Raw genomic sequence first — 24468 nt, 5'->3', positions numbered from 1 at the left:
AGCGGCGGCGTCGAAAAATAGAAAAATTGGCCCGAGCATCAGCTTTTCCGCAATGCATGGTTGCTAGCGGCCGTTTGGAAGACAGATGCGCAACTCTGCTACCTAAAGGTAGCATGTACAGTAACTCTACGCTCTTCAAGCCCTTCGCGCCATCTCGCTAGTGATAACGAAAACACGCTGTAACACAGATCTCGGTGTACAGCCACCGGCAAATGGTGTATAGCATTCCTCGCCGTTAGCATTGCGAGGAACGGGCCGTCCGTGGCCGAATCGTTTCTCGCTGCGCGCTGCGGAGCGAGGGGTCGTAAGTTCGATTCCCGGTGACAGAACTAGAGTGACCTAGAATAGGGGGAGTGTCCAAAGCGCCGGCTCCCGCATGAGCCTTTTTCGTTGAACTCCCGCGCCGCGCCGCTGCTGCACCGGACCCGTGGACTTTCCGCGCTCGGGAAGCGCGCGGAAAGCGAGGGGCGTCTGCTGCGCGTTGTAGTTTTGTGCGCTGAGTTTCTACACAGGGCACTTGAAGTCTACTTAATTTTCATAATGCGGTGCGGAATGGAGCTTATCCATCTTTAAGCGTAGTGTTAGTGCTGGGGCAACAACAGAATGCAAAAAATCATGTCAAGCGGCATCAACGTGGTCTAGTCCCGGTGATGGAGTTCAAGAACGTTGGTGTGTGCATAAAAACGCCCGAAACGAACACACAGAAGAAAATAACGAAACAAACTCTTTCTCATCGGTAATCGGGAATAGCATCACGCATGCAACAAATAAAAGTATTAAAAAAGTAAATTACACGTGCAGTGACCTGAAATACTTATATATTACGCGCCGTGACCGCTTCACACTGCGAGCTTTTTACTCATGGTCGTTAGTGGTTTGCTAGCCATATGCACACTGCTTTATTCGACAATTTGTTAGCCTCCCCTAGCACCTTATTATGGACATAGCACACCGGGAAGACGTAAGAGAAACAAAAGAAGCAGTAAAGACTGCCATACGACCTCAATGCTGTCGGCTTATTTTGCTTCTAAATAGCGTATATCAAGGCTCACCGTGCGCGAACATTTGAAAGAAAAGCAATGCCCGGTAGACTAACCTTATCCCACAAGTTTTTGCATAAAAGGAGTGATATAGGAAATGCTTTACAAATGTCCAGACATCATGAATTAAAGTTACAAATGACCCCATTCTTGCTGTACAAGTTAATTAGCTGCCTGAACTAAAATACGGTAAGAAATTTACAAATATGAAAGTCTAATCTCTCAATCACTTCAAAGAAGTGTTCAAATACAGAGATGTCTTATGTACTAGCCTGCCTGAAGAAATGCAACATGCGATATATATATATATATATATATATATATATATATATATATATATATATATATATATATATATATATATATATATATATATATATATGTATATATATATATATATATATATATATATATATATATATATATATATATATATATATATATATATATATATATATATATATATATATATATATACCAACCGACTCATGCGTCGGTCTTGATTCTATCTACAGGGAGGATCGCTGAACGTCAGCATGAAATGTTCGCGCGAGGCGGCTGCATTGCTTCAAGCCTTCACCATACGAAATGAAAACAGTTTCAAACAACTCATTCTTAACTTCAGATGTTTTCATGGTTCTCGGAGGTTAGCGTTCGCGTGTTTCAGAGACTTTGCAAAAACAATGCGGACGAGAAGTTGCATAAAATAGTTTTCGCGGCAATTGAGTGTGCGTCAACAGGGAACCCGACCGCAATTTCCCGCTTTTTCCTGATGAGCTCAATATAGCGTCCACCACGCATTCGTGCTGAAACTCCGGAGTATACTTAAACAGCGTGTCTGGTCGTCTCTTTAATAAATATCAAGAGATGATATATTGATATTTATTAAAGAGACGACCAGACGGGGAGAAGAAGCCTCTTTTGTCCCGCACAGGAGTGCAATCAGCTGCTCTGAGCTGAGAATCACATTTGTTTTCGGGCGATCGCTCGTAACATGAAGTGAGGCATACACGACGTTGCACTGTTATTATTTCATTTACTTTGGTTTGTCTTGTTTTTTTAAAAGGCAGAAGCCTTAGATGGCTCATCAAACACGAAAATTGACCGTCGGCGTCACGCGTCGCCAACACGAGTGACGCATAAAATCATCACGTGGTGACGTCACCATGACGTCAGATCTACAAAATTTGTGACGCCACAGATACAAAATTTGTGACGCCATAACATCATATGGTCGCTTTGCATTGCCTCCGTGATCTGGGGCCGATCACGGAGGCCAGATAAAAGCAGGTGAGGTGCAGAAAGCTTGCAATGCCTTCGATCCTGTTGGCAGTCCGAAACTACTTCATGTGCAGAAGGGTTTCGGAGAGGGGGGAGGGGGGGAGGATCATTGCATCGACTGACGAAAAGAAGATGGCTTTCGTTCTCCAGTCGTCTCAGGCGAATTGCATAAGGGACCGCGTTTCTTTTATTGTTTTTTTTTTCGCATACATTTTACCTGTGCGGTCAGTTCTTCAAAATGTATGGGTAAGTCTTGCATGTTGACATCGATATTGGTGACCACCACGTATTTATTACGTGACGGAGAGAAATCGTCAGACGGCATGTCGTCAGAATTATTTCTGGCCGAAGAAAGTGGGTTTGCGTGTCACACGTGCCATATCATTATTGTCTGTCGTTACGCAAATGGCAAGCACGTCAAGTTAGTGATGCCATGGCCTATCGGTCATGTTAGGCCTACATTCGTACCTCTCCATGCCAATTTTCGTGTATACCACGGTGAACGAGACGCGAGCTACGCGAATAATTTTTTACTTTCGGTACCACGGCCACGCGACGGACACATTCGGCTTCGCATGACAAGGCTTGAAACAGCAGGACACGGGAGGCAGCCTTATAAAAGAAATTGAACGCACGAAATAAAAGAACGGATATGAAGGATGCAAGCGCGTTAGCTTGAGCTGGCCATTTACTACGTGCATATCTGCTACGTTCTCCTTGTTATCTCCAGTTTATTCTCTCCTGCAGCAAGTTTAATTTCGTCATTCCACACGAAAGTAAGTTAAGCGCCTTCTCTCACGACGAAGTGCGCGCAAAATGCGTTCTCCTAACAGCCGCGTATGTGCAGACTATTGCGGTGACAAACCAGCTGAAAGGAAACATAGAAAAACCCCGTTTCACAACGCACAAACGCGTTCTCTGTGCGATTAGTCGCTGCAGTATTATGTTGCATTGACACAGTATTAAATAGTGCCCGAATTCTCGCAATTTTGGTTAATTGCTGCCAAAGTATCAGGCGCGCAGCAGACGCTCGCCGCTTTGGCGCGGCTTCCGCCCCGGAGAAAGTCCATAGTTCTGGCACGGCAGCGCCGCGGAGCGAGAGTTCACCGCAAAAGGCCCTCGCTCCTCCCATGTATTCGCACGGCGCTTTGGACACACCCCCTATTCTAGGTCACTCTAACGGAACTTTTGTAGCGTTAGCTACACTTGCCTAGCCGGAGCCGATTTCGCATGGATCCTCATGAGCCGTGCTGCGCATGCGCAAGGATCAGTGATGTCACACAGCTGGCTCACCGCTCTCCGCGCTCTCCGCCACCGCGATCTCACGCGCTCTCCGCCACCGCCGTGCGCGACTCGCCGCTGCTGGTCTGCGCGTTCGGGAGGAGTGGCGTCGTAGCCATGGTAGACACACGGGCGCCTGCGCGCGCGCAGCTATTCGCCTTCGCTGTGCAGTCGCCGTCTGACACTGCGCTGGAGCCGCCTGATAGCGCCTCTGACTGGCGTTTGCAGGTGGGTAACGCCATGGAGAAGGATAGCGCAAATGCTTCTCAACGGCGCAGAAGAGCCGACAAGCTTATCTCATCGCATCCCGAAGTAGTTGCCTGGCAATTAGCGGTTCAGCGTACGAAGAATGAACAGAAAAAAACACCTAGACAATGTGGAAAGCTAAGAATAATCAGCTGAACCTTTGCTAACGCTACGTATATCCTGGCATAGCCGAGCTAAGCCACTGCAATTTTTTTCTTCTGTTTTTTTTTTCTTTGCCCACTGTTAGTCTTTACATTTTACAACGTCATATCCGCGACAGAAATACGTCAGTGGAGCCGTGGTGGACCCCGGCACAAAAAACTTTCGTGTTAAAAATTACTCACTCACAGATAGCCCAGTAGTGTTCTGAAAATTCATGGCACCAAACTGGTCAATGCTATCTTCAGCACACTTCAAAATTAGATATTGTGTCCATAAATAGCATAAATCTTTCACGTCTACTGAAATAGCAGTGAAATGCGATTTATCGTGTCTGCTGAGGCACCCAACAATCGGTTCTGAATTTTTAACCATAAAGGGATCGTCAATAAACACACATTTCAGCTTATCTTGTAAGAACCGGGCAGTACGTTCTTGCTAAGTTTGTTTCTCTGAAACAATGACCCTTAAGGGGCAGTCAGAGTTGTGCGTTTTCGCACTGAAATAAACCTGTAAGGCATGTTCATCGGTTAGCTTGTTCGACTTCCCCCGCGTTGCCTGCTAATAATAATAATAATAATAATAATAATAATAATAATAATAATAATAATAATAATAATAATAATAATAATAATAATAAATGAAAACTAAGTGCGAAATGAGTTCATTTTTAAGCCACTCCTCGCTATTATAATTCTCGGACCGCGCATTTCGCACGCCATCGCGAACTTGCAGCTGTTTTATTAGCAGCTATAGAAAGAAAGCAAATAGCAAGAAGTAGATAATGACAAGCGGGAGCTTCAGCCTGGCGCATACGCTTGCATTCAATTTCGTAAATGCGTGCCGGAAGCCTGACGGAACGAAAATCCGCTAAGTACGTTGCGGGCGGTGTTGCCATAAAACGGAACGCTGTGGCGCAAACGAGCGAATGCGGTAAAGAAGGGCGAAAAGAAGGACGCAATCGCTTTACGCCGAAAAACCAATAACCATGGCACGGCCCAGCGGAGGCATTTCCAAAGATTTTTCCCGATATGTTCTTGTTATATATATATATATATATATATATATATATATATATATATATATATATATATATATATATATATATATATATATATATCGATTCGTGGACAGGGGAAACAAACACGTGTTCCCGTAAATGTTTCGTGCTGTTTACACCAAGAATAGAAGCTACTGCGCGCTTTAAACAAAATAAAAAAAAAATCAGAGACTAACATTTGTTCTCTATGTCCATACACGAAAGACTAGATTGCCCGTGAAATGCTTCCCGCTGCCTTGCATTCGGGTAACACAAACTGCACTTTCTGATAATACGCAATATGAGCGTGGCTAAGCTCTTATCGACGCATGCTTTTTTTCCTCTGTTTTAATTCAACGTACTTTGTAGCGGCAGTTTGCCAAGGGACATTAGTAAATGTAAGTCAGATCTAACGATTCAGTGATTTTTCTCTGTTTCTGGTTTTCCAGTTAATTTCTTCATTTCTTCTTTGTGCCAATACGCGTGCGTGTATGCATGTTTGTGGGTCTGCGTGTGGGCGGGTGGAGTCGGTGTGTCCGTAAAGTATGTTTGCGGTTGGAAAATGAAACGTTGTATAAGACATAGGGAGGACAGTGAGCGAAATCTCTCTGCTCCTTCCGCACGGAGGAATTAGCACCTTAATGCCCCACGTACTGTCAATTACTGCAATGTTGACATTTCTCGCCATAAAGGAGACGCTGTCCCAGCCCTCTGGGCCAACCAGAGCGGGAAAGACGGCAGGCTTTGCAATATATGCTGGCGTTTGACACTGTATACATCGCTCTCACTATATATACTAATATATATATATATATAAATGCTGGTTTGCCCCGCTTCAGGCCATAAATTGGAGGATATCGCGAATAAGCATGTTTTCTACGTTCTCGCGTCCAGGCGTCAGCAGAAAGAGATTACGGTATTGGTGGGAGCATCCTTAATGCTCGCTCTATATAGGCTGTACTCTCGCGCTGCACGTAACTCGGTGCATAAAGAACACTGCATTGTTCCTCGTGAGCCCTCCCACTTTCGATCTTCTACGCCCCGCGGGAGTGCGGAGACCCTCACCAATTATGCAGCGGATAGGGAGCCTGCGTCCGAAGAACCCGCGCTGCCCGATCACGTCCATTGTTCGCGAGGCTATCCAGATCTTCCAGACTCCGTTCTTCCTTTTCGTGGCCCACTATCTCACGTGCAAATCGTAGGATTCTCAGCAGAGGCGGAGCTGGGTGTGTCCAGATAAGATCGAACACGAGCTCCCGGTCACCATTCCCGACTTTGATTAAATTTGCTGTAGGTCTAGACATTACACCCAGAACAATGGTTTCGAAGTTAGTTTTGCGAAAAAAAATTTTGTTCGCTGAAGAATCAGCGAAGCCTGGTTCAACGGGCACGAGAGATGGCGAAGGCCCGCGGCTACCTGGAATAAGGAGGCCGTCCACCTTGGGCGCACAGCGCGCTTGCTCAAAATAAACGTTTATTCTCTCTCTCTCTCTCGCTTGAAAAAATACAAATTTTGGCTTCAAAAAACACTTTTCCGCCAATTTCGCCATTTCTGAATTTTGAGCGCGCCTAAGGAAAAAACGGTGCACTTCTCGGTCACAATATTTATTCCCCTCAAAGAACAAGTTAAATAAAATCTTATGAGTCTAATATTTTCCTTGCTTGTCAAAGTATTATTCAAGAAAAAGATCACAAACTCTGCAAATCGCACAAAATACCTGTATTTGAGGAATTCATTGCTGCAAACAAGTTAAAATGAGGATAATAAAAATCAGTACATATTAACATTGGTACTTTCGCTCTCTTTTAAAATAACTTTCGTGGTTTTATCAGGCTCCATTTTACTCGATAATTGGGCTGAAACGTAAGTGATTTACCAAGAACGCCGAAATTTGAAAACAATTTTCTCAAAAAGGCCATTTTTAATTTTTTTTGAATCCCTGGGATTGAAGTCAAGGACGTCATCTATCATTCTGCACGAAAAAAAAAAACGTTGCAATATTTTGGTTGCCAACAAGTTATAATGCGTCAAATGTGACCAAGTCAGCCAAGCGGCCGCGTCGTTCGTTATGTGCTGAAACTCGGATATAAGTTGTTGAAAATACTTATATACGTGACATAATCACAAATCAGTATCTCCACACCAACAAATGCGCAGGCAGGTGTCATGCATGGTTCAGCACGCTTTGTCTTGCGATCAGCCGCTTGACAAACCATCAGTAGCGGCCACTCGATGCTGCGGGCGCTCACATTACATGAGTGCAGCTTCGACTGCGGATGAGCTCCGTTTGCGCGCCAAACTACGCTCAGAGGACGAACGAGAGAAGGAATGCATCACTGTGAAATATAAAGGCTGTTAAGTGCCAACAAATGTCATAATATGCAACCAAAACTCTACTTCTTTAAAAAAGAAAGCATTGTCACACGTGCCAAGGCAACGGGCCAAGGGTACAATTTCATTGTCTGTTCATTGATATTTTATTGATATGGGAAAACGTCCTTTATATATAGCAAGGATTGGCTCCTAAGGATATAAAATATTTTCTCCAGACAATAAGCTCATAAACTTGATAATGGTGGTTAATGTGCATTTTTACAGCGAAAGCTGTTATGAGATCATTTCACCGGCCGTTTTTGGCGCCGTAGTTGTCCGCCGCCGCCGCCGCCGCCGGTGTCCGTAACCAGTATCGCTCGAAATAAGAAAAAAAACCTACATAAGAAAAAAATTCCAGGATGGAACGAGGTTCGAACCTGGGCCCTCTGCGTGGGAGCCCAGTATTCAACCTCTGAGCCATGCCGGTGCTTGAAACTGCTTTGCAAAAAGGTCCTATACAGGCTTCATGTCGGGAAGGAACCACATTAGCATATGCAATATAGCGTGGTAGAAGAGTAAAATAAGCACCAAGCGTCGCACAACGCGAATTCTGTAACCAGGCGTCACACAATGCGAATTGCGCAACGAATAGGTTGTTGAATGCTTCCAACCCATTACAAAGGGCTCCGCCATAATTCTTCGTCGTCATCAGGCACAGCAACAACAAAGTGCGCATAATGCCTTACATGTGTTTAGCAGGTACCACGGCTCTCCGCAGAATGACGAAAAATGGCACAGTGCCTGCTGCCCTACTTCTCAAAAACTACAATGATTTATAGCGTAGTGGGTTCCTCGCAAGTGCACTTGTATTGGTTGTCAAGGAAGCCCATAAGCGCATGATCCATTTCCTCGGGGTCTCAGTAAAATTACAATGATTTAGAGCGTAGTGGGTTCCTCGCATGTCCATTTGTATTGGTTGCCAAGGAAGCCCATAAGCGCATGATCCATTTCCTCGGGGTCTCAGTAAAGTTCTTCGCCACCCCCCGTCTCTCTCCCACGTCAACGTATGTTATACAGCATCACGGGAGTGGGAAATAGCGACCGGGCGTCACCCAATAGAAATTGCATAACTGGTGGGCCGTTTAATGCTTTCAACACATTACAAAGGGATGAGCCATATTTCTTCATCGTCATCAGTCGTCGCGTCAACAAAGTGCACATAATGCCTTACAGACGTGTAGCTGGTGTCTCGCTTCTCCGCAGAATGACGAATAATGGCTTAGTAGGTGCTTCCCAACTTCACAAAAAATTGTGATTTATGGCGTAGTGGGTACCATTCTAGTGTACATCTATTGTAGCCGCAAGTGAGCTTACAACGAGCTCTAGAAACGCCGCTCTTCCAGCTTTCGCTGTGACTGTGCTGCGATTTCAGCGCAGGCCTGGCGTTTTTTTTCGCCCGTAAGTTCACATTATACATTCTCGTGTTATTCTCGGTATAACCTTGGCGTTAATTCTATTATGCTCCGTGAAAGAACGCGAACTACTCTATAGTGCAGTAATAACGGTGTAGCCTTGATTTGTGCTTCGAAAAACAATCGTGTACAATGCCAGCACGCTCACATGGGCATTATGAATATAGCCACAGTGAGGGCGTTGACGTCGAAAGCAATCGTGGCAAGAACGGATCGTGACATTCATTCCTTCTCCTCAAAGCACGAATGAAAGAACGAAGACAAGAAATGCTCGTTGGAAAGCGTTGCTGTACTTTATTTACATGCGACGACGTTCTTTGCCCGCAGCTTGATTCATGCTTCGGGGGTTCTGCGGGTCATTTCGTTTGCAGTCAAGACCATCGACCGTTGCCTTTGTGGGATGATCTTTATAAATCTGAAACCTCCATCGAAACATTTCAAGGAGAGCCTATATCCCTGGCCACAATCCAGGACACATATTGAATGGCCGTTTTTTTCTTCTCGCTATGCGCCTTCTTTTGATTCTTTTCATACACCGTCATCCGCTTCCTCTGTTCTCTAAATCCTCCTAAATTCTCGAAGCGACTCTCCTTCTGTAACCGCTGATATACGTATTGTAGAGAAGCATTGGAACGCTCTAATGGGTCGTCCTCTCAAGCGCCTCCTAGTGGGTCACCCTCTTCGCCTATTCTCGGAGAGCACGCCCCTCGTGCTCGTGCTCGTGAGAGTCTGCGAGTCTGCGCTCTGTCGTTGTGCATCGTCGCCGTCAATCTCGCCGTCAATAAATGTCTTAACAAAGTGGTGGAGAGTGCTGTACCGTCACCACAACTTCGGTCTCCATTCGATGCCCCTGGAGCTTCGATCCCGTACCGTGCCATCTACCATGCCGCAAGACGCCGCTCAGCAAACGCCGCCACCTGCTCCGACCGCTTGTCCCGGTGTCCCCCGCATCCGCGACCCTCCTATCTTCACCGGCGCGGATGGCACCGACGTGGAGGACTGGCTCGCGATTTACGAACGGGTGAGTGTTCCCAATAAATGGGACGAAGCGGGCAAGCTGAGCAACTTGGTTTTCTACCTCGCGGGTGTGGCAGGCATGTGGTACAACAACCATGCATCCGACTTCCCGACGTGGTCCGATTTCAAGACCGCCATCGTCGACGTGTTTGGCCGCCCTGCCGTCCGTAAGCTGCAAGCCGAACAGCGGTTGCGTGAACGGGCACAACAGGCCGGTGAATCGTTCACGAGCTACATTGAAGACATCCTTGACTTGTGCAAAAAAGCCGACGCGAGCATGCCGGAGTCTGACAGAACCAGGAATGTTATCAAAGGCATCGACGACGATGCCTTCACCATGCTGCTGGCCAAAAACCCTCGCACAGTGGCAGAGGTCATCACGCTGTGCCAAAGCTACGAGGAGCTGCGCCGGCAGCGCTTGATGACTCGTCGACCGCCATCACGCGATGCTGATCTCGCGGGCTTGTCGGCCATTTCCGACCACTCCACCTTGCTCGCCGAAATCAAGTCGTTCGTGCGTGAGGAAATTGCCCGCCAGATCTCTCTACTGGCTTTCGCTCCACCGCAGCGTGTTGACCAGCCGCCCACTACCCTCCTGCCTCCTCTCCGCCGAGCGATTCAGCAGGAAATCGCAGAGGTCATTCCTGAATACCACCAACCGCCTCCAGTGCATGCGCCACTAAGCTACGCGCAAGCTGTAGCCAGGCCGCCCCCAGCGATTCCTGTGGCTGCACCGCGAAGTTACGCCGAAGCCGTCGTCGGACCCCAGGCCTTCGACGCGGCTGTGCCGCCTACGTACGTCGACGTCGTCCCCAGGCCCCGACACCTGCCCACAATGCCCTCATATCAGCAGCCGTCTGGTCCGTCCCGTTCTGCGACATGGATGCGACCCGCGAACCGCTGGCGCACTTCCGACAACCGCCCCATCTGCTTCGCGTGCGGTTGCGCCGGTCACGTCGCACGCTACTGCAATCGCATGGAGCCGCCTCGGGTCGCATCAGCCCTGCCCAGCCAATCAAGCCAACCTTATTATGACCAAGCGCCGCCTATGTCACCGACGTCCCGCGCCGCAACATCTACCCGCTGGTCACCGTCTCCACGACGTCGCTCACTGTCGCCTATGCGGCCACGTCCGGTCTCACGTGACCAGAAAACTAGTCGTCGCAGTCCACGAGGCAAGGGCTGCGACGCTATCGAACTGCGAAAGCCCTCAGCGAAGCCCATCGAACGTGATAGACGTGTTTGTGGACGGTGTTCGCGCATCTGCCCTTATCGACACTGGAGCCGCCGTATCCGTCATGGACGCCAAACTTAGCCGATTACTGCGAAAAGTGACGACGCCACTTTCTGGTCTCTCCCTCCGTACAGCCAGCGCCCAAAGTATTCACCCTACAGCGGTGTGCACCGCCCGCGTCATTATTCAGGATGCTCTGTACGCCGTCGAATTGATCATAATTCCTGCCTGCTCTCACGACGTCATCCTAGGATGGGATTTTCTCTCCCTCCACGACGCCGTCATTCATTGCGCACCAGCCGAAATAGAGCTCTCACCGTTCCCTGATTGGACGCCGGCAGACAATCCATCGGCTGCGGGCAAGGTACATGTCAAAGACGACACCAAGGTGCCTGCAAACTCGTCAACGGCGGTGTCAGTCTACTGCGCAAGTCTTTCCGACACCGTTGCACTCCTCTCGCCATCGGACCGTGTTTGCACGAGGAAAGGCTTGCTGGTGCCTTTCGCGACCGTGCAAGTCACTCAGGGCAGCACCTCTATTTTTGTTATCAATCCATTCCCGTACAGTGTCACGTTGGTGCAAGGGGAATGTCTCGGTAGCGTGGAACCCCTCGAAGACGCACAAGTTATGGACGAACCAGATGAAATGCACTGCCACAGTTCCAGTACGCTCGGTGCTGTTTCCACGTCTGGTTCATCACCCGCTGATGTATTTGGTTCTTCCATTGCTGACAACCTTACGCCAGTCCAGCGTTCCCAGCTTCTGGGCCTGTTGGAAGAATTTCGCTCTTCTTTCGATGTCGCTCAAACTTCTCTCGGCCGCACGTCCGCCGTTACGCATCGCATCGACACTGGCACCCAGCCGCCACTGCGGCAACGTCCATATCGCGTATCTCCCACAGAACGCCGTGTAATCCACGAGCAAGTCGACGAGATGCTTCGCCACGATGTTATTCGACCTTCTAACAGCCCCTGGGCGTCTCCTGTCGTTCTTGTGGCGAAGAAGGACGGTTCTGTGCGATTCTGTGTGGATTACCAACGACTTAACAAGATCACTCGCAAGGACGTGTATCCACTACCGCGAATAGACGACGCGATTGACAGCCTGCAAGGCGCCGAATTCTTTTCATCTCTCGATTTGCGCTCAGGGTACTGGCAAGTACCTATGGCTGACAACGCTCGACCGAAGACCGCCTTTGTCACGCCCGACGGCCTGTACGAATTCAACGTCATGCCGTTTGGGCTGTGTAATGCGCCCGCCACCTTTGAGCGCATGATGGATACCGTTCTGCGCAACCTGAAATGGCACACGGGCTTGTGCTACCTCGACGACGTCGTTGTTTTCGCTCCGGACTTCTCCACGCACCTTCAACGCCTGCGGCATGTTTTGACGCGTTTGAGTGAGGCCGGTCTGCAACTGAATCTAAAGAAGTGCCGATTTGCAGCACGGCAGCTGACAATACTCGGTTACGTCGTGTCCAAGGACGGTATTCTCCCCGATCCAGCCAAGCTTCGGGCCGTGACCGAGTTCCCCAAACCTACGTCCGTCAAGGAACTGCGCAGTTTCGTAGGACTGTGTTCCTACTTTCGGCGCTTCATTCGAAACTTCGCGACTATCATATCGCCGCTGACGAAGCTCCTTGGAAGTAATGGGCCGCTCAATTCGTGGTCGTCAGAGTGCGACGAAGCTTTCGCGAAGCTCCGTCGTTTGTTGACGTCGCCTCCCATACTACGCCACTACGACCCTACGGCTCCTACAGAGGTACACACAGACGCCAGCGGTGTTGGCCTTGGCGCTGTCCTTGCGCAGCGCAAGCCAGGGTTCCCTGAATATGTCGTGGCATATGCAAGTCGCACGCTTACCAAAGCCGAGACCAACTACACCGTCACCGAAAAGGAATGCCTGGCGTTTATCTGGGCCCTTACGAAGTTTCGACCTTATTTGTATGGTCGCCCATTTGATGTCATCACCGACCACCATGCACTATGCTGGCTGTCATCATTGAAGGATCCATCAGGCCGCCTCGCCCGCTGGGCACTTCGCCTACAGGACTACGACATCCGCGTGCTGTACCGCAACGGACGCCAGCATGCTGACGCCGACGCACTCTCGCGCTCCCCCTTGCCTGACGACAATACCCACAGCTCAATGTCTCACAATTCCGTTTATTCCATCGACATTCACACCATCGCTACCGAACAGCGCAAGGATCAGTGGATCGCTTCACTGATAGACTTGCTCACTGATCCATCGGCAACACCATCCACTCGCGCGTTCCGTCGTCAAGCCCATTATTTCGCCATTCGCGACGACCTCCTTCACCGACGCAATTACAACGCCGACGGCCGCCAGTGGCTACTAGTAATACCCCGCAGTCTCCGTTCTGACATATGCGAATCGTTCCACGCTGATCCGCAGTGTGCGCACTCTGGGGTATCGAAAACATACCACCGCATTCGCCAACGGTACTTTTGGCGAGGGATGTACCGCTACGTGCAGAAGTTCGTTCGCTCCTGCATCGATTGTCAGCGCCGCAAAGCTTCAACACACCAGTCACCAGCAGGTTTACAGCCTTTACCTTGCCCTGACCGGCCGTTTGGGCGCGTTGGCATCGATTTGTATGGGCCACTTCCTCTGACGTCGGCTGGTAACCGCTGGGCCATCGTCGCTGTAGACCACCTTACGCGATACGCCGAAACTGCCGCCCTCCCAGCGGCTACAGCGCGCGATGTAGCCTCCTTCCTTCTCCACCGGTTCATGCTGCGCCACGGTCCACCCCAGGAGCTGCTCAGCGATCGAGGCCGTGTCTTCCTGTCGGAAGTCGTCGAAGCCATCCTCAAAGAGTGCAACGTTGTTCACCGCAAAACTACTGCTTACCACCCGCAGACGAATGGCCTCACCGAACGCTTCAACCACACGCTCGGCGACATGCTATCGATGTACGTCGCCGCCGATCACACAAATTGGGATTCGATTCTGCCTTTCGTCACCTACGCCTACAATACCGCCCCTCAAAGCACAACTGGTTTCTCACCCTTTTTCTTATTGTACGGCAGGCACCCGTCGCACACAATCGACACAATCCTTCCATACACGCCGGATCGATCGGAGTGTGCGCCTATTTCTGCCACAGCCAGACTTGCTGAGGAGTGTCGCGAGCTTGCCAGGACCTTTACTACGCAGGACCAAGAGCGGCAGAAGAGCATTCGCAGTGCCACAAACACTTCTGCAGCCACGTTCCTCCCTGGAGCGCTCGTATGGCTCTCGGTTCCTACCACTGCAACTGGCCTCTCTTCCAAACTACTACCCAAATACGAAGGCCCCTACCGTGTCGTCGAACGCACATCCCCGGTCAACTACCTGATTGAACCTATTGAACCATCTTCGGAAATGCGCCGTCGAGGGCGCGACATTGTCAACGTGGAGCGCCTCAAGCCCTACCATGACCCGCTCATAGTGACCAGCTGTTAGGTCGCCAGGCGGCTCCCTTTTCGTACCCGGGGTAATTGTAGAGAAGCATTGGAACGCTCTAATGGGTCGTCCTCTCAAGCGCCTCCTAGTGGGTCACCCTCTTCGCTTATTCTCGGAGAGCACGCCCCTCGTGCTCGTGCTCGTGAGAGTCTGCGAGTCTGCGCTCTGTCGTTGTGCATCGTCGCCGTCAATCTCGCCGTCAATAAACGTCTTAACAGTATACTTTTTTTTTCTTGCTGTCTTTATAGGTCTCGCTGCCCACACGCGCACTTCGGCCAGCTTAGCTTGCTAAGCCATATTTCACTTTCAAAAAGGATGGCCTCAAAGACCCGCAGTCGCATAACATGGCCTTCGTATAACAGCAGGACGGCGCCTGTGACTGTTCAGTATGTGTGAAGTAGGCAATAAAGAGAGGGCTGAGTACTTGTTATAAAGCAGGCAGTGCGTAATGTAACCTATAGTATTGAACAAGACGTGACTAAAAATAGAGAAAAAAGCGGTATTGCGCGGGAAATCTAAAGTGAGCTTTATTGCAGCCGATGGATGATATGTCAGGGTTTGCGTAAACAAGCCGATAACCGAGACCCGTGACAAGCACTCTAGTAAAGGAGGAGATAAGAAACGAAGGAAGTTGGTAGGTGGACAAGGTGAGTGCGGGAATCGGCAGGGCGCTGATCACTCAAGAGGTTTCACGGCTTCGCCCCAAGGGCAAAGCAATAAATGCGACGTCAGCACACTGGAATTTTATACGAAGTAAGGCTAGCAGCTAACTCCTTTATGATCCGATTTCGCGTAACTCCACAAAGAGCTGGCATAAGGGAATACTGCCGCTCCAGGGAGTGAAGCGGTTTTCGTGCGGTATGTCGCCTCAACGCGAAGTAAGCGGTGAGAGCGCAGCACATACAAGGGCAAGAACGGTCTACACGCCAAGCTCGTGCACGAAAGCTGCGCAACTACGGCACTGATCCTGACGTGTACTACACGGACGCCTGCCCCTCCGGCCCCACTCCAAGTGGGTCCCGCACGTAAACGGCAGTGGCAAGTAATAGAGGACAACTGGGGGCAGCAGCGACGATACGCACATCGTCCATGGCAACAGCGAAGGCCGCTGCAATGGCCCTGGCCATCAGATACGGACAACCCTATCGAAAATTCTCATATGACACATATGCCTCGTATCCAATAATCTCGTATGAACACATATGAACCATATGTGTTCTCGTATGATCATACGAGATTATTGGATATGTGTCATACGTGTCATATGAGAATTTTCGATAGGGAAGTGAGGTACAAACTCCACCGTCCTCACGGATTCACAAAGAGCATGTCGACTTTACATGCATGGCACACTACTACGAACTGATATCAGAATCATAGGCTCGCACATCGCATCTGACCATGGCATCATTTGGTTCCCGGCACATATGGGTGTTCCCAGGAATGAACAGGCCGACCGACTCGCTCGCCCAAGTATGCCGAGCGGCGGACGCTCCTGTGGACGAAACCATAGTTCCTGACGACGACGAGCGACCAAGTAGTCGAGCCGACATCCTCGAAGCTCAACGGCTCGAGCGACGCACTATGGCACCACCTCACCCGAAACTGAACAGAGAGCAATGGAGAGACTGGCGCCGACTGCAGACGAACACGTACCCCAATTTACACACACTTTCTAAGATACACTCCTCCGAATATCGAGATGAGTGCCCCTGGTGCGGAGGGTTACCAACACTGACACACATTACACACAGCTGTACCTCGCGTCCTGCTGCGGCAAACTCCGCGCTCATAAAAACACACACATTACCACACTGGTCGTGGGAGGCGCGACTCTCGGATCAGGGCTTAGGAAGCCAACTGGCAACCCTGGACCAGGCCCGGCGAGCTGCATTAGCCAGTGGAGCAGTGAACGAAGGATCCCACCTACTTTAGTTGCTAATAGGAACAGTTAATAAACGTTTATTCTGTCTCTGAAGTCAGTGGAGAAAGCGCGCGTGCCAGCGGGCGCGACCGTGCTCATTTGATCAAAGTTTGTAGTTGCTGCCCGAATGACGCAGCCCCCCTCCCTTTCCCCCCTCTTTAGCACCGGTTTATGCTCTTTCACCCGACGGAGCCGGCCGGTACGCCTTCATCTCGCCTGGCGAAGCTGCGTGCGCTACCTCGGGCTCACCATCGACAACCGACTACGGTGGCTGCCTGCTGTCAAGCGCATTCGCCAGGACGCCCGTCGTGTCGAAACCTGTGTTCGCCGACTCCTCACCCGTGGTGACGTCTGCCCCCCTTCATTTGTCTGCACCATCTACGACGCAATGGCACTTTCCGCAGTGCACTGCGCCCTTCCACTGTGCAGTGTTCGTGAGGTGCAGCGGCGCGCGCTGGAACGGGACTACCTCCGAGTGATCCGCATGTGCCACGGATTTCCTCGCAGTTTTCGTGTGGCAGAAGCACTTTCGGAAGCTCGCGTGTGGCCTGTTTCTTTAACATCTGACCTGCGCGCCCTATGCCCCATAGAGCGCCTTCACCAGGCCCCAGACGCCGGCCCGCTCCTCGCCCGACTTCGTGCAGTGCCCAACTCGCGCGTAGGCCGAATAATCGACTTCTACGACAGTGTGGTAGTGGATGAACCGTCGCCCCCTGCACGCTGGCCCACCCCTCACTGCCGTGAGCCCCTCCGGGAGCGAGGGGTGTCCACTCCAAGCGCAACACCCCTCGCTATGCCATCGTGCAGGAAGCCGCAGCGCGGATGCACGAAGACCTCGCCGGCAGGATCCACGTCTTCTCCGACGGCTATGTCCTTCAGGACCGCTTCGCTGCTGCAGCCTGCGTCGCCCCCGAGCTCGGCACTGAATTCCAGCGACGCCTGAGCTACTGTGCTTCTTCTACCACAGCCGAACTGGTGGGTATGCAGCTGGCTGCCGATCTCCTTCGCGACTCGCCGGCTGTCACGAGCGCAGTTATTTTCTGCGACTCTAAACCAGCCCTGCGCCAGCTCGCGAGGGAGGACTCCGGCACACCACTCGCACAGCGCGTCGTCCAGGGTCTCCTGGCACTTCGGGAGAGTGGTTGCGATGTTGTCTTGCAGTGGCTGCCATCCCACGTCGGCATCGCAGGCAACGAGGCAGCGGACGAGATCGCCAAGCGAGCACACTGCGCCGCGACCCCGCTGACGGATTACACCACGTCGTTTGATTCTGCGCCCATAAACTTTCGTCGAGAGATAGCGCGCGAGCTTCCTGACGCGCGGATCGCCGCTGGACGCTCCCCTCCCCCTCTTCCTGCAACTGGTTTCACCCGCCGCGATCGCGCGCTCCTCCTCGCTGTGAGGACCGGTTGTGTGTGGCCCGCGGAACGTAAATATTGTCTCCGCGGCGCGGCTGCACCGGACTGCGTCGATTGCGGTGCGGTGGAAACAGTGAACCATCTGTTCTGTGAGTGTCCTGCACTTGATGACGCACGGAAGCGGCTCGTCACGGAGTACCGCCTCGTCGGATTGGCCTGTGCGACCCTGCAAGACTTCCTGTATCCCACCGGCCACGAGGATCGCCGCCGTGCTGCCCTTACAGCCCTAGTGTCCTTCCTGGAGGACGCGAACCTGATCGTGCGTCTTTTCTAGCCGCTCAACACGGTGAACTAACGCTTCTCCAGCCTCTTCGCGAGCTACAACCTTTCTCTTTCTTTCTTTTACTGGTTCCTTTTTTTTCCTTCTCTCTTTTCTTTCTTTTTCTTCCTTTATTCTACCCTCACGCTCTCTCTTTCATTCGCATCCCCCGCGAGTGTTTCGGTTAAGGTGCCCTAAATGAGAGACAGTTATCGTGCACTCATCCGCTCTTTCCTACCGTCTTCCTCGTTCTTTCCTGTTTAATGAAATAAATAATCACTCACTCTCTGCCTGAGCCACGCCCGTCTGCATGCAGCCTTGGAAGCTTTCGCTCGCACGTAGAACAAACGATGCACCGGGGGATGTTATCGATTTGCACTTTATACGAAACATGACGTGGCGGCAAGTATTCTCCGGTGTTCATATAAATCCCATCGCAATGGAAGTTTCACGGCAACCTAGACTGCAATGTGAATCGCAGCTTAACAAAGAAAAGAAGCAGACACGCCTTGAACGATGGCACAAACAACTGATCGTTTATCAATGAACAGCCATCGGGTGCAGTGTATTTAAGTACGTAGCAATTTAGAGGCCCGGCGTGTCGTCCATAGATCCATGTGGCATGATCACGCTCAGGCCTAAAACAAGGGTAGCTATGCTCAAAAACAGGTGAAAATTAACAAACAAGGTTTAAAAAATAAATAAATAAAAAATATTGCCCCGCCACGGTGGTCTAGTGGTTATGGCGCATGACTGCTGACCCGAAGGTCGCGGGATCGAATCCCGGCCGCGGCTGCTGCTTTTTCGATGGAGGCGAAAATGTTTGAGGCCAGTGTACTTAGATTTAGGTGCACGTTTAAGAACCCCAGGTGGTCGAAATACGGCGTCTCTCATAATCATATCTTGGTTTCGGGACGTTAAACCCCAGATATTATTATATTATTAAGGTCTAAGATAATATAATTATCAGAAATAACTAAGAAGTAATTGCAATAATCAACTTAATATCCCTAAAATTGCTTCGCAAACATGCGGCTGACACCCGCGCCGATCAAGAGAGGGCGCCACCGCCTCGCCAAGCGCGCGATTGCTCCTCCCACCGGCGCTTCGCCGGCGCCTTCGTGGCTACATCTGAAGGGGGAATCAAGCTGACAGAACTTACTGCAGACGACACGTATTTCAACTGCCGTAACAAGCAGGAAGTCGATAAAGTGCAGCAAAAAGTAGCGCGCATGTCGCACACAGAGTTTGCGAATCTCCCTAACAAGATTCTGCTCGTGCCGGTGAAACGCTATATGCTTACCTCAAACATTGACGTCGTCGAAGCTTTGGTAAACGGAGCATGCAGTGGGAACTCTACTAACACATACCGCTAGGATCCCGTGCTCTGCACTTTCTCAGCTTTCACAATGTACTGAAGCTGCCTTTAGCGATGGATTTAGAACCACGCCAATCGCTACACAAGTACGACATTAGCGCTGGATTTGAACCACATTTTTTTTTACTTCTTCCTTGGTTACTCTTGACCCGCGACGGTGGTCTAGTGGTTATTAAGATGCTCGACTGCTGACCCGCAGGTTGCGGGATCGAATTCCGGCCGCGGCGGCCGCATTTTCTATGGAGGCGAAAATGCGCGAGGCCCGTGGGCATATATTTAGGTGCACGTTAAGGAACAACAGATGGTCAATATTTCCGGAGCCCTACACTACGGCGCCTCTCATAATCAAATTGTGGTTTTGGGACGTTAAGCCCCAACAATTATTATCATGTTCCTTACTCAAACAGGTTAGACGCTGTCCCTTTCACTACCGAACTGCGCGAGGATTTGAACGAAAATGTTTGCAACTCGTGGGAGATGACGTATCCTGCATGGCGCAGAAGTTGTTGTTCGGATCGATTGAAGGAGAGCGGATAAACTAATTGTCGACGAGTAGGTTTCCAAGGAAAACAGTCTTTGCTTGATTTATGACTTTGGTTCCCCGCTGTACCTATGAAAGTGTCTTCTTATTCATGAAGTTTTCCAAGTAATACTGATTCTTGAGGTCTATAGCAAACTTAGGTAAGGGTAAGTCAACTTCCCGTTTTTTAATTAGGTATTACTGCGAAGAAAAACCTCCAAACAGCCGCAGTTTTATCGGTGACGATTACTCACACATTCAAGCTAGTTTTTTGTGCTGCAAAGCACAAGGCTTTGTGATAAATATCTGAAGATATTGTCAAGTTACTTTTCAGATCCCTTTGAATATAGTGCTACACGTGAGTGACAGCGGCATCATCTGCAAGATGCTGATAATATTGCGTTTCACATTGCGATTCACAAGCTCTCACATTGCGTTTTCTCCACGTAGTCACAAACATTCAAAGCACAAAATTCGATAAAGAGAAAAACAACAACAACAACAAACAAACAAGTAAACTCCTGCGGGGATAAAAGACGCCACCACTCAAGTGAATGACGTCAGCTTAGGCACCGACATTTGGAACTGAAGATGCCAAACGAACTCTTTAAAGCAACTCAGAATTTGCGTTTCAAAAGGCGGGTTTTGCATGCTAGAACAAGTAAAAAAAATATTCCGAATGGGCAGTCTCAAAAGCTGGAAATGCCTCCCGAAAATGCGTAGTGATAAACACGCGAAAATAAAAAAATAAAGAATGTGGCAGGTTAGGAAGTGGGACCTGAACGGTCAAAGGGGCAAAAATCAAACAGTTAGGCATAACAAAGGAGCGAGGTTTTGATTGACATCAGATGACAGAAAAGAAAGAAAAAAAAGCTCTGTTTCACGAGACAAAGAAGCGCAAGAGGTGATAACAAAGAAATAAAGAACAGAAACGAAACGCAAACACTCTGAGAAGCTAACAATTGACAGAAGCCAGCTGGGCGCTCCTGTTTTTCTACGTCTTCCGAGATCCTGCCTTGACCGCTTCTCTTGAGGGAGTTTATTGGCTGACGTGTTTGCAGGCTGTCGGCGTGATTGTACCGCTCTCGGCTGGGCTTTCCTCTAGCTGTGGTTAGAAGAGAAGAATTCGGCCAAGCGACGTTTTGACGTTATCCTTCTTTTCATCCGAACGTTCGCCTTCCTCGGACGCGAGCTAGTGGCTGGTGTGAAGGTGATGCGTATCCGAAGAGAGTGCTTAAGGCTGGAGAGCTAGGCTACGGGGGGCAAACGGAAATCCAGTCGGAAAGCGAGGTTGGGCATGTCAGTCACTCGACGAAAGAGCAAGCGCTGCACCGGTGGTCCGTATTGCTCCAAGGCAGGCCTATGTTTTGGACGCTGAGCCCCCTGGCGTCTAGGTGGGTGGTCAAAAGAAAAAAAAAACGTATGCACATCGCTCACTCTAATTTCTGCGTAATTTCTTGCGCAGTTTCGACTGTGTTGGTCACCTGGCTGAAAAAACCAAAACTCTTTCATTTATGCCACGGGTCTCGAAGGATCTACAATGAATATCTCACATATGGAGCGCCCGCATTCTTCATAATCAAATGAAGCTTTGAATAGACCTTTAGGACTTTCTGGAGGTGTCGTGTGCCAACATAAATGTATAGCTGAATGAGGACAACGAGCTATACTACTCATTGTTTGCCTGTGCACTTTGTAATTTGAGATTGTGGTTATTATAACTACGTAAACCCAAGGTTAACTGATTGTTCATAGCCCCTTGTTCTCCAATAGATAGCTTACTGTGGAGAGATTGAAGCGTACATTGGCTGCGGCCATATTTAATACCACTGTTAATATTTATTTATTTACTAATATACATATTTACTTACGCATTCTGCATAATGAACCTGCCCCGCCCCTCTTTATTTATGCGTATCTCATTGTCTGTCCCAAATCCTCACAACGCGATGACAACGTACGCAACCAAGCTATGTGCATAATGTCAGTAAAATATCTCCAGAAAGCTCAAGGAAACAGACGAAGGGGAACGACACATGCCCAGGACGCGCTAACAACTGATAGTTTATTCTTCTGATTCTTCTTCTGATAAGTATTGGCTGTACATTATTCTTGTGAAGCCAGTACTTATTCAGACATTACTGTACAGATGCAGTCACCGTCACACCTTTCCTATTCCTTGTTCAACGATTTATAATCGCTCTATAGGAGTCCTTATTCTCTGAAACACCTGTCTTCTTTAGACTTAATTCGAGCACATCCTTAAGGGCCGTTATTAACTCGAAGGCGCGTGTTCGACTGCCGGCCACGGCAGTCGCATTTCGGTGGGGTCGAAACGCAAAGAAAACCCCTGAGCTAGGTGCACGCTGAAAAAATCTGGTGGTCGAAATTTATCCGGGCTCCCCCTCTACGCCGTGCTTCATAGTGATATCGTATTTCTGGTGCGTAAAATCCCCCCCCCCCCCAATTATGTTACTATTATTTACGCGCATTATTGTTCATCGTGTAAAGGTTTTGGACCATTATGACTGGAGTGCTTTGAATAATCTACAGCGCAATGCTTATGTCCTCTAAAACATTTGTTATCCACTCATTACAGCCTCTTCTTTCGAAAGCTCAGCCGCTTTAGATTAGTCAATTATTCCGATGAAGTCCCACGATGAAATTTTGCTTCATACGTTGCGTTTTTTTATTTATTACAATGGGCTTCGTATTTTACTTTATATCATCGCTTTCATATATCCTTGCAATACGCAGTTCATGAAAACGTATGGCCGGGAGTGCGCGTATGACTGTATGTTAGAGATCTTCGTGCACTTCAATAGAGAGCATTAGCTATCCTTGAAACCGGACAAAGTGAACATGCTCCACTAGGGATGATACGAAGCTTTGCAAATTGCGTTTCGTAAGAAGACAGGTGTTCCTCAGCTCAAAGGAAATTGCCGCCACTTCCTTTGCCGTAAAAGCGTGTACAGGTTGGGCGTAAGAAAGAGCGTAGATACCCGGCAAAGCTTGCGTCATCTCAGATACCGGTGCACGCCTTGATATCGTTATTCCATGGCCCTCTCGCCTTACCGCCGCGAAGATAGGACTCATTACGTAAGGTTATGTTCACTCAGCGAGGCTTAGATAAGCTCTTTCGAGCATCCCGCAAACGCCGAGAGATGAACGCTAATGGCAAGGAAAAGATCAAAGAGAAGCATAATGAACCGGGCGATTGGCGATACCATTCCTGCTTAACTAAGAAGGTGCATATTGCTCGCGTTGTAATTTTTTTCGCGTATTCATGTCCATGCTTTGAGTTATTGTCATGTCAAACTTGCTCGTGGTAAGTTGCTGCTGTAACTCATCGAGCGAAACAGATTGGTTCTTACAATCCATTCTGCGTTTTTGAGAAACTTATTTGAGAAGGACACCAAAGTTATGACAGACGATGGGGTTAGAAATATTTCGCGCTGTCAAGAAGCAGTGAAGATGTGTTGGGCGAAATATTCATAAAAGCTTTTATAATACCGCAAACAATAATGTTTTACTTGGAAAAGTAAGCCTCTTCTCTTCATTGCTACGTATAATGCAAGCATCTTTCCGAAGATTAGTACATTTCTCTGAATGATCAAATATTTTCGGCTTAAGGCGGACAGTTTTCAAACAAGCGTGTGTCAAAGTTTACATATATATATTTTTACGCCGTCTACAAGCTTAGTCTTTCTTCGGAGAAAACGGAAGTCAAAAGTATGGATTACGAGATCATTTCTTATAGACACTTTATTTCCGCTAATCTTTCATTCGTCAATTACGGATGAATCAACCAAAAAAGAAATCTTCATGAAGCCCGCTTCAAATTATACGGCTGATGTCAGCTGTAAGAAGTTACCCAACTGTATTCTACGTATCTCCTCAAGCAAGTAGAAACTAACTGAATTGAAAGAAGTATACACAGGGAACAGATATTGCCCTCACTGCAGTTTCCAATTTGCAAAATTCGCCTTCAGACTAAAGGATCACCGCTTTTAAAGAATCACGTAAATTCGCAGCTAACCAAAGTCTTTTCTATGTGGCGCGAATGGTAAAAGGTACAAGACACGTTTTTGAGAGGAGGCTTACCGCAGCGAGCTCTCAGTAAGTGAGAGGTGTGAAGCGATCAGTATGCTGTTGCTGCTCCACAAGGCAACCGCGTCAACTGGACATAGCTGCCCAACCAAGTACAGCAGACGATCTGTTTTACCGAAGCCCGCTCAATGAAGTTCCTTATTTATCACATCTTGCGAAGCTAGTTGGGCTGCTCCTCTGAGACTGTGCGGAAAAGAAATTTTAATTTCCCTAACTTTTACAGACTGCTTGCCCGAACTGCTGACGGATATCTTTTATCTTGAGGGAACTTCGAGACGGGTTTCCTACAATGACTTCGGCGGAA

The 24468-nt window shown here is 49.1% G+C and overlaps 1 protein-coding gene across 1 annotated transcript in view; it reads left to right on the top strand.

The window, feature by feature from the left end:
* LOC125757360 (uncharacterized) overlaps positions 1-17141 on the top strand; it is a 60676-nt gene extending 43535 nt beyond the window's left edge. Inside the window, exon 2 of the mRNA XM_049412892.1 lies at positions 17070-17141. Within this exon, the coding sequence (XP_049268849.1) occupies positions 17070-17141 (72 nt within the window). The remainder of the gene's footprint in view (positions 1-17069) is intronic.
* The last annotated feature ends 7327 nt before the right edge of the window (positions 17142-24468 follow it).

The sequence above is a fragment of the Rhipicephalus sanguineus genome, chromosome 2 (genome assembly GCF_013339695.2).
Source record: "Rhipicephalus sanguineus isolate Rsan-2018 chromosome 2, BIME_Rsan_1.4, whole genome shotgun sequence".
Lineage (NCBI taxonomy): Eukaryota > Metazoa > Arthropoda > Arachnida > Ixodida > Ixodidae > Rhipicephalus > Rhipicephalus sanguineus.
Note: the sequence above shows the minus strand (reverse complement) of the source record. Positions and strands in the feature narration are given on the sequence as shown.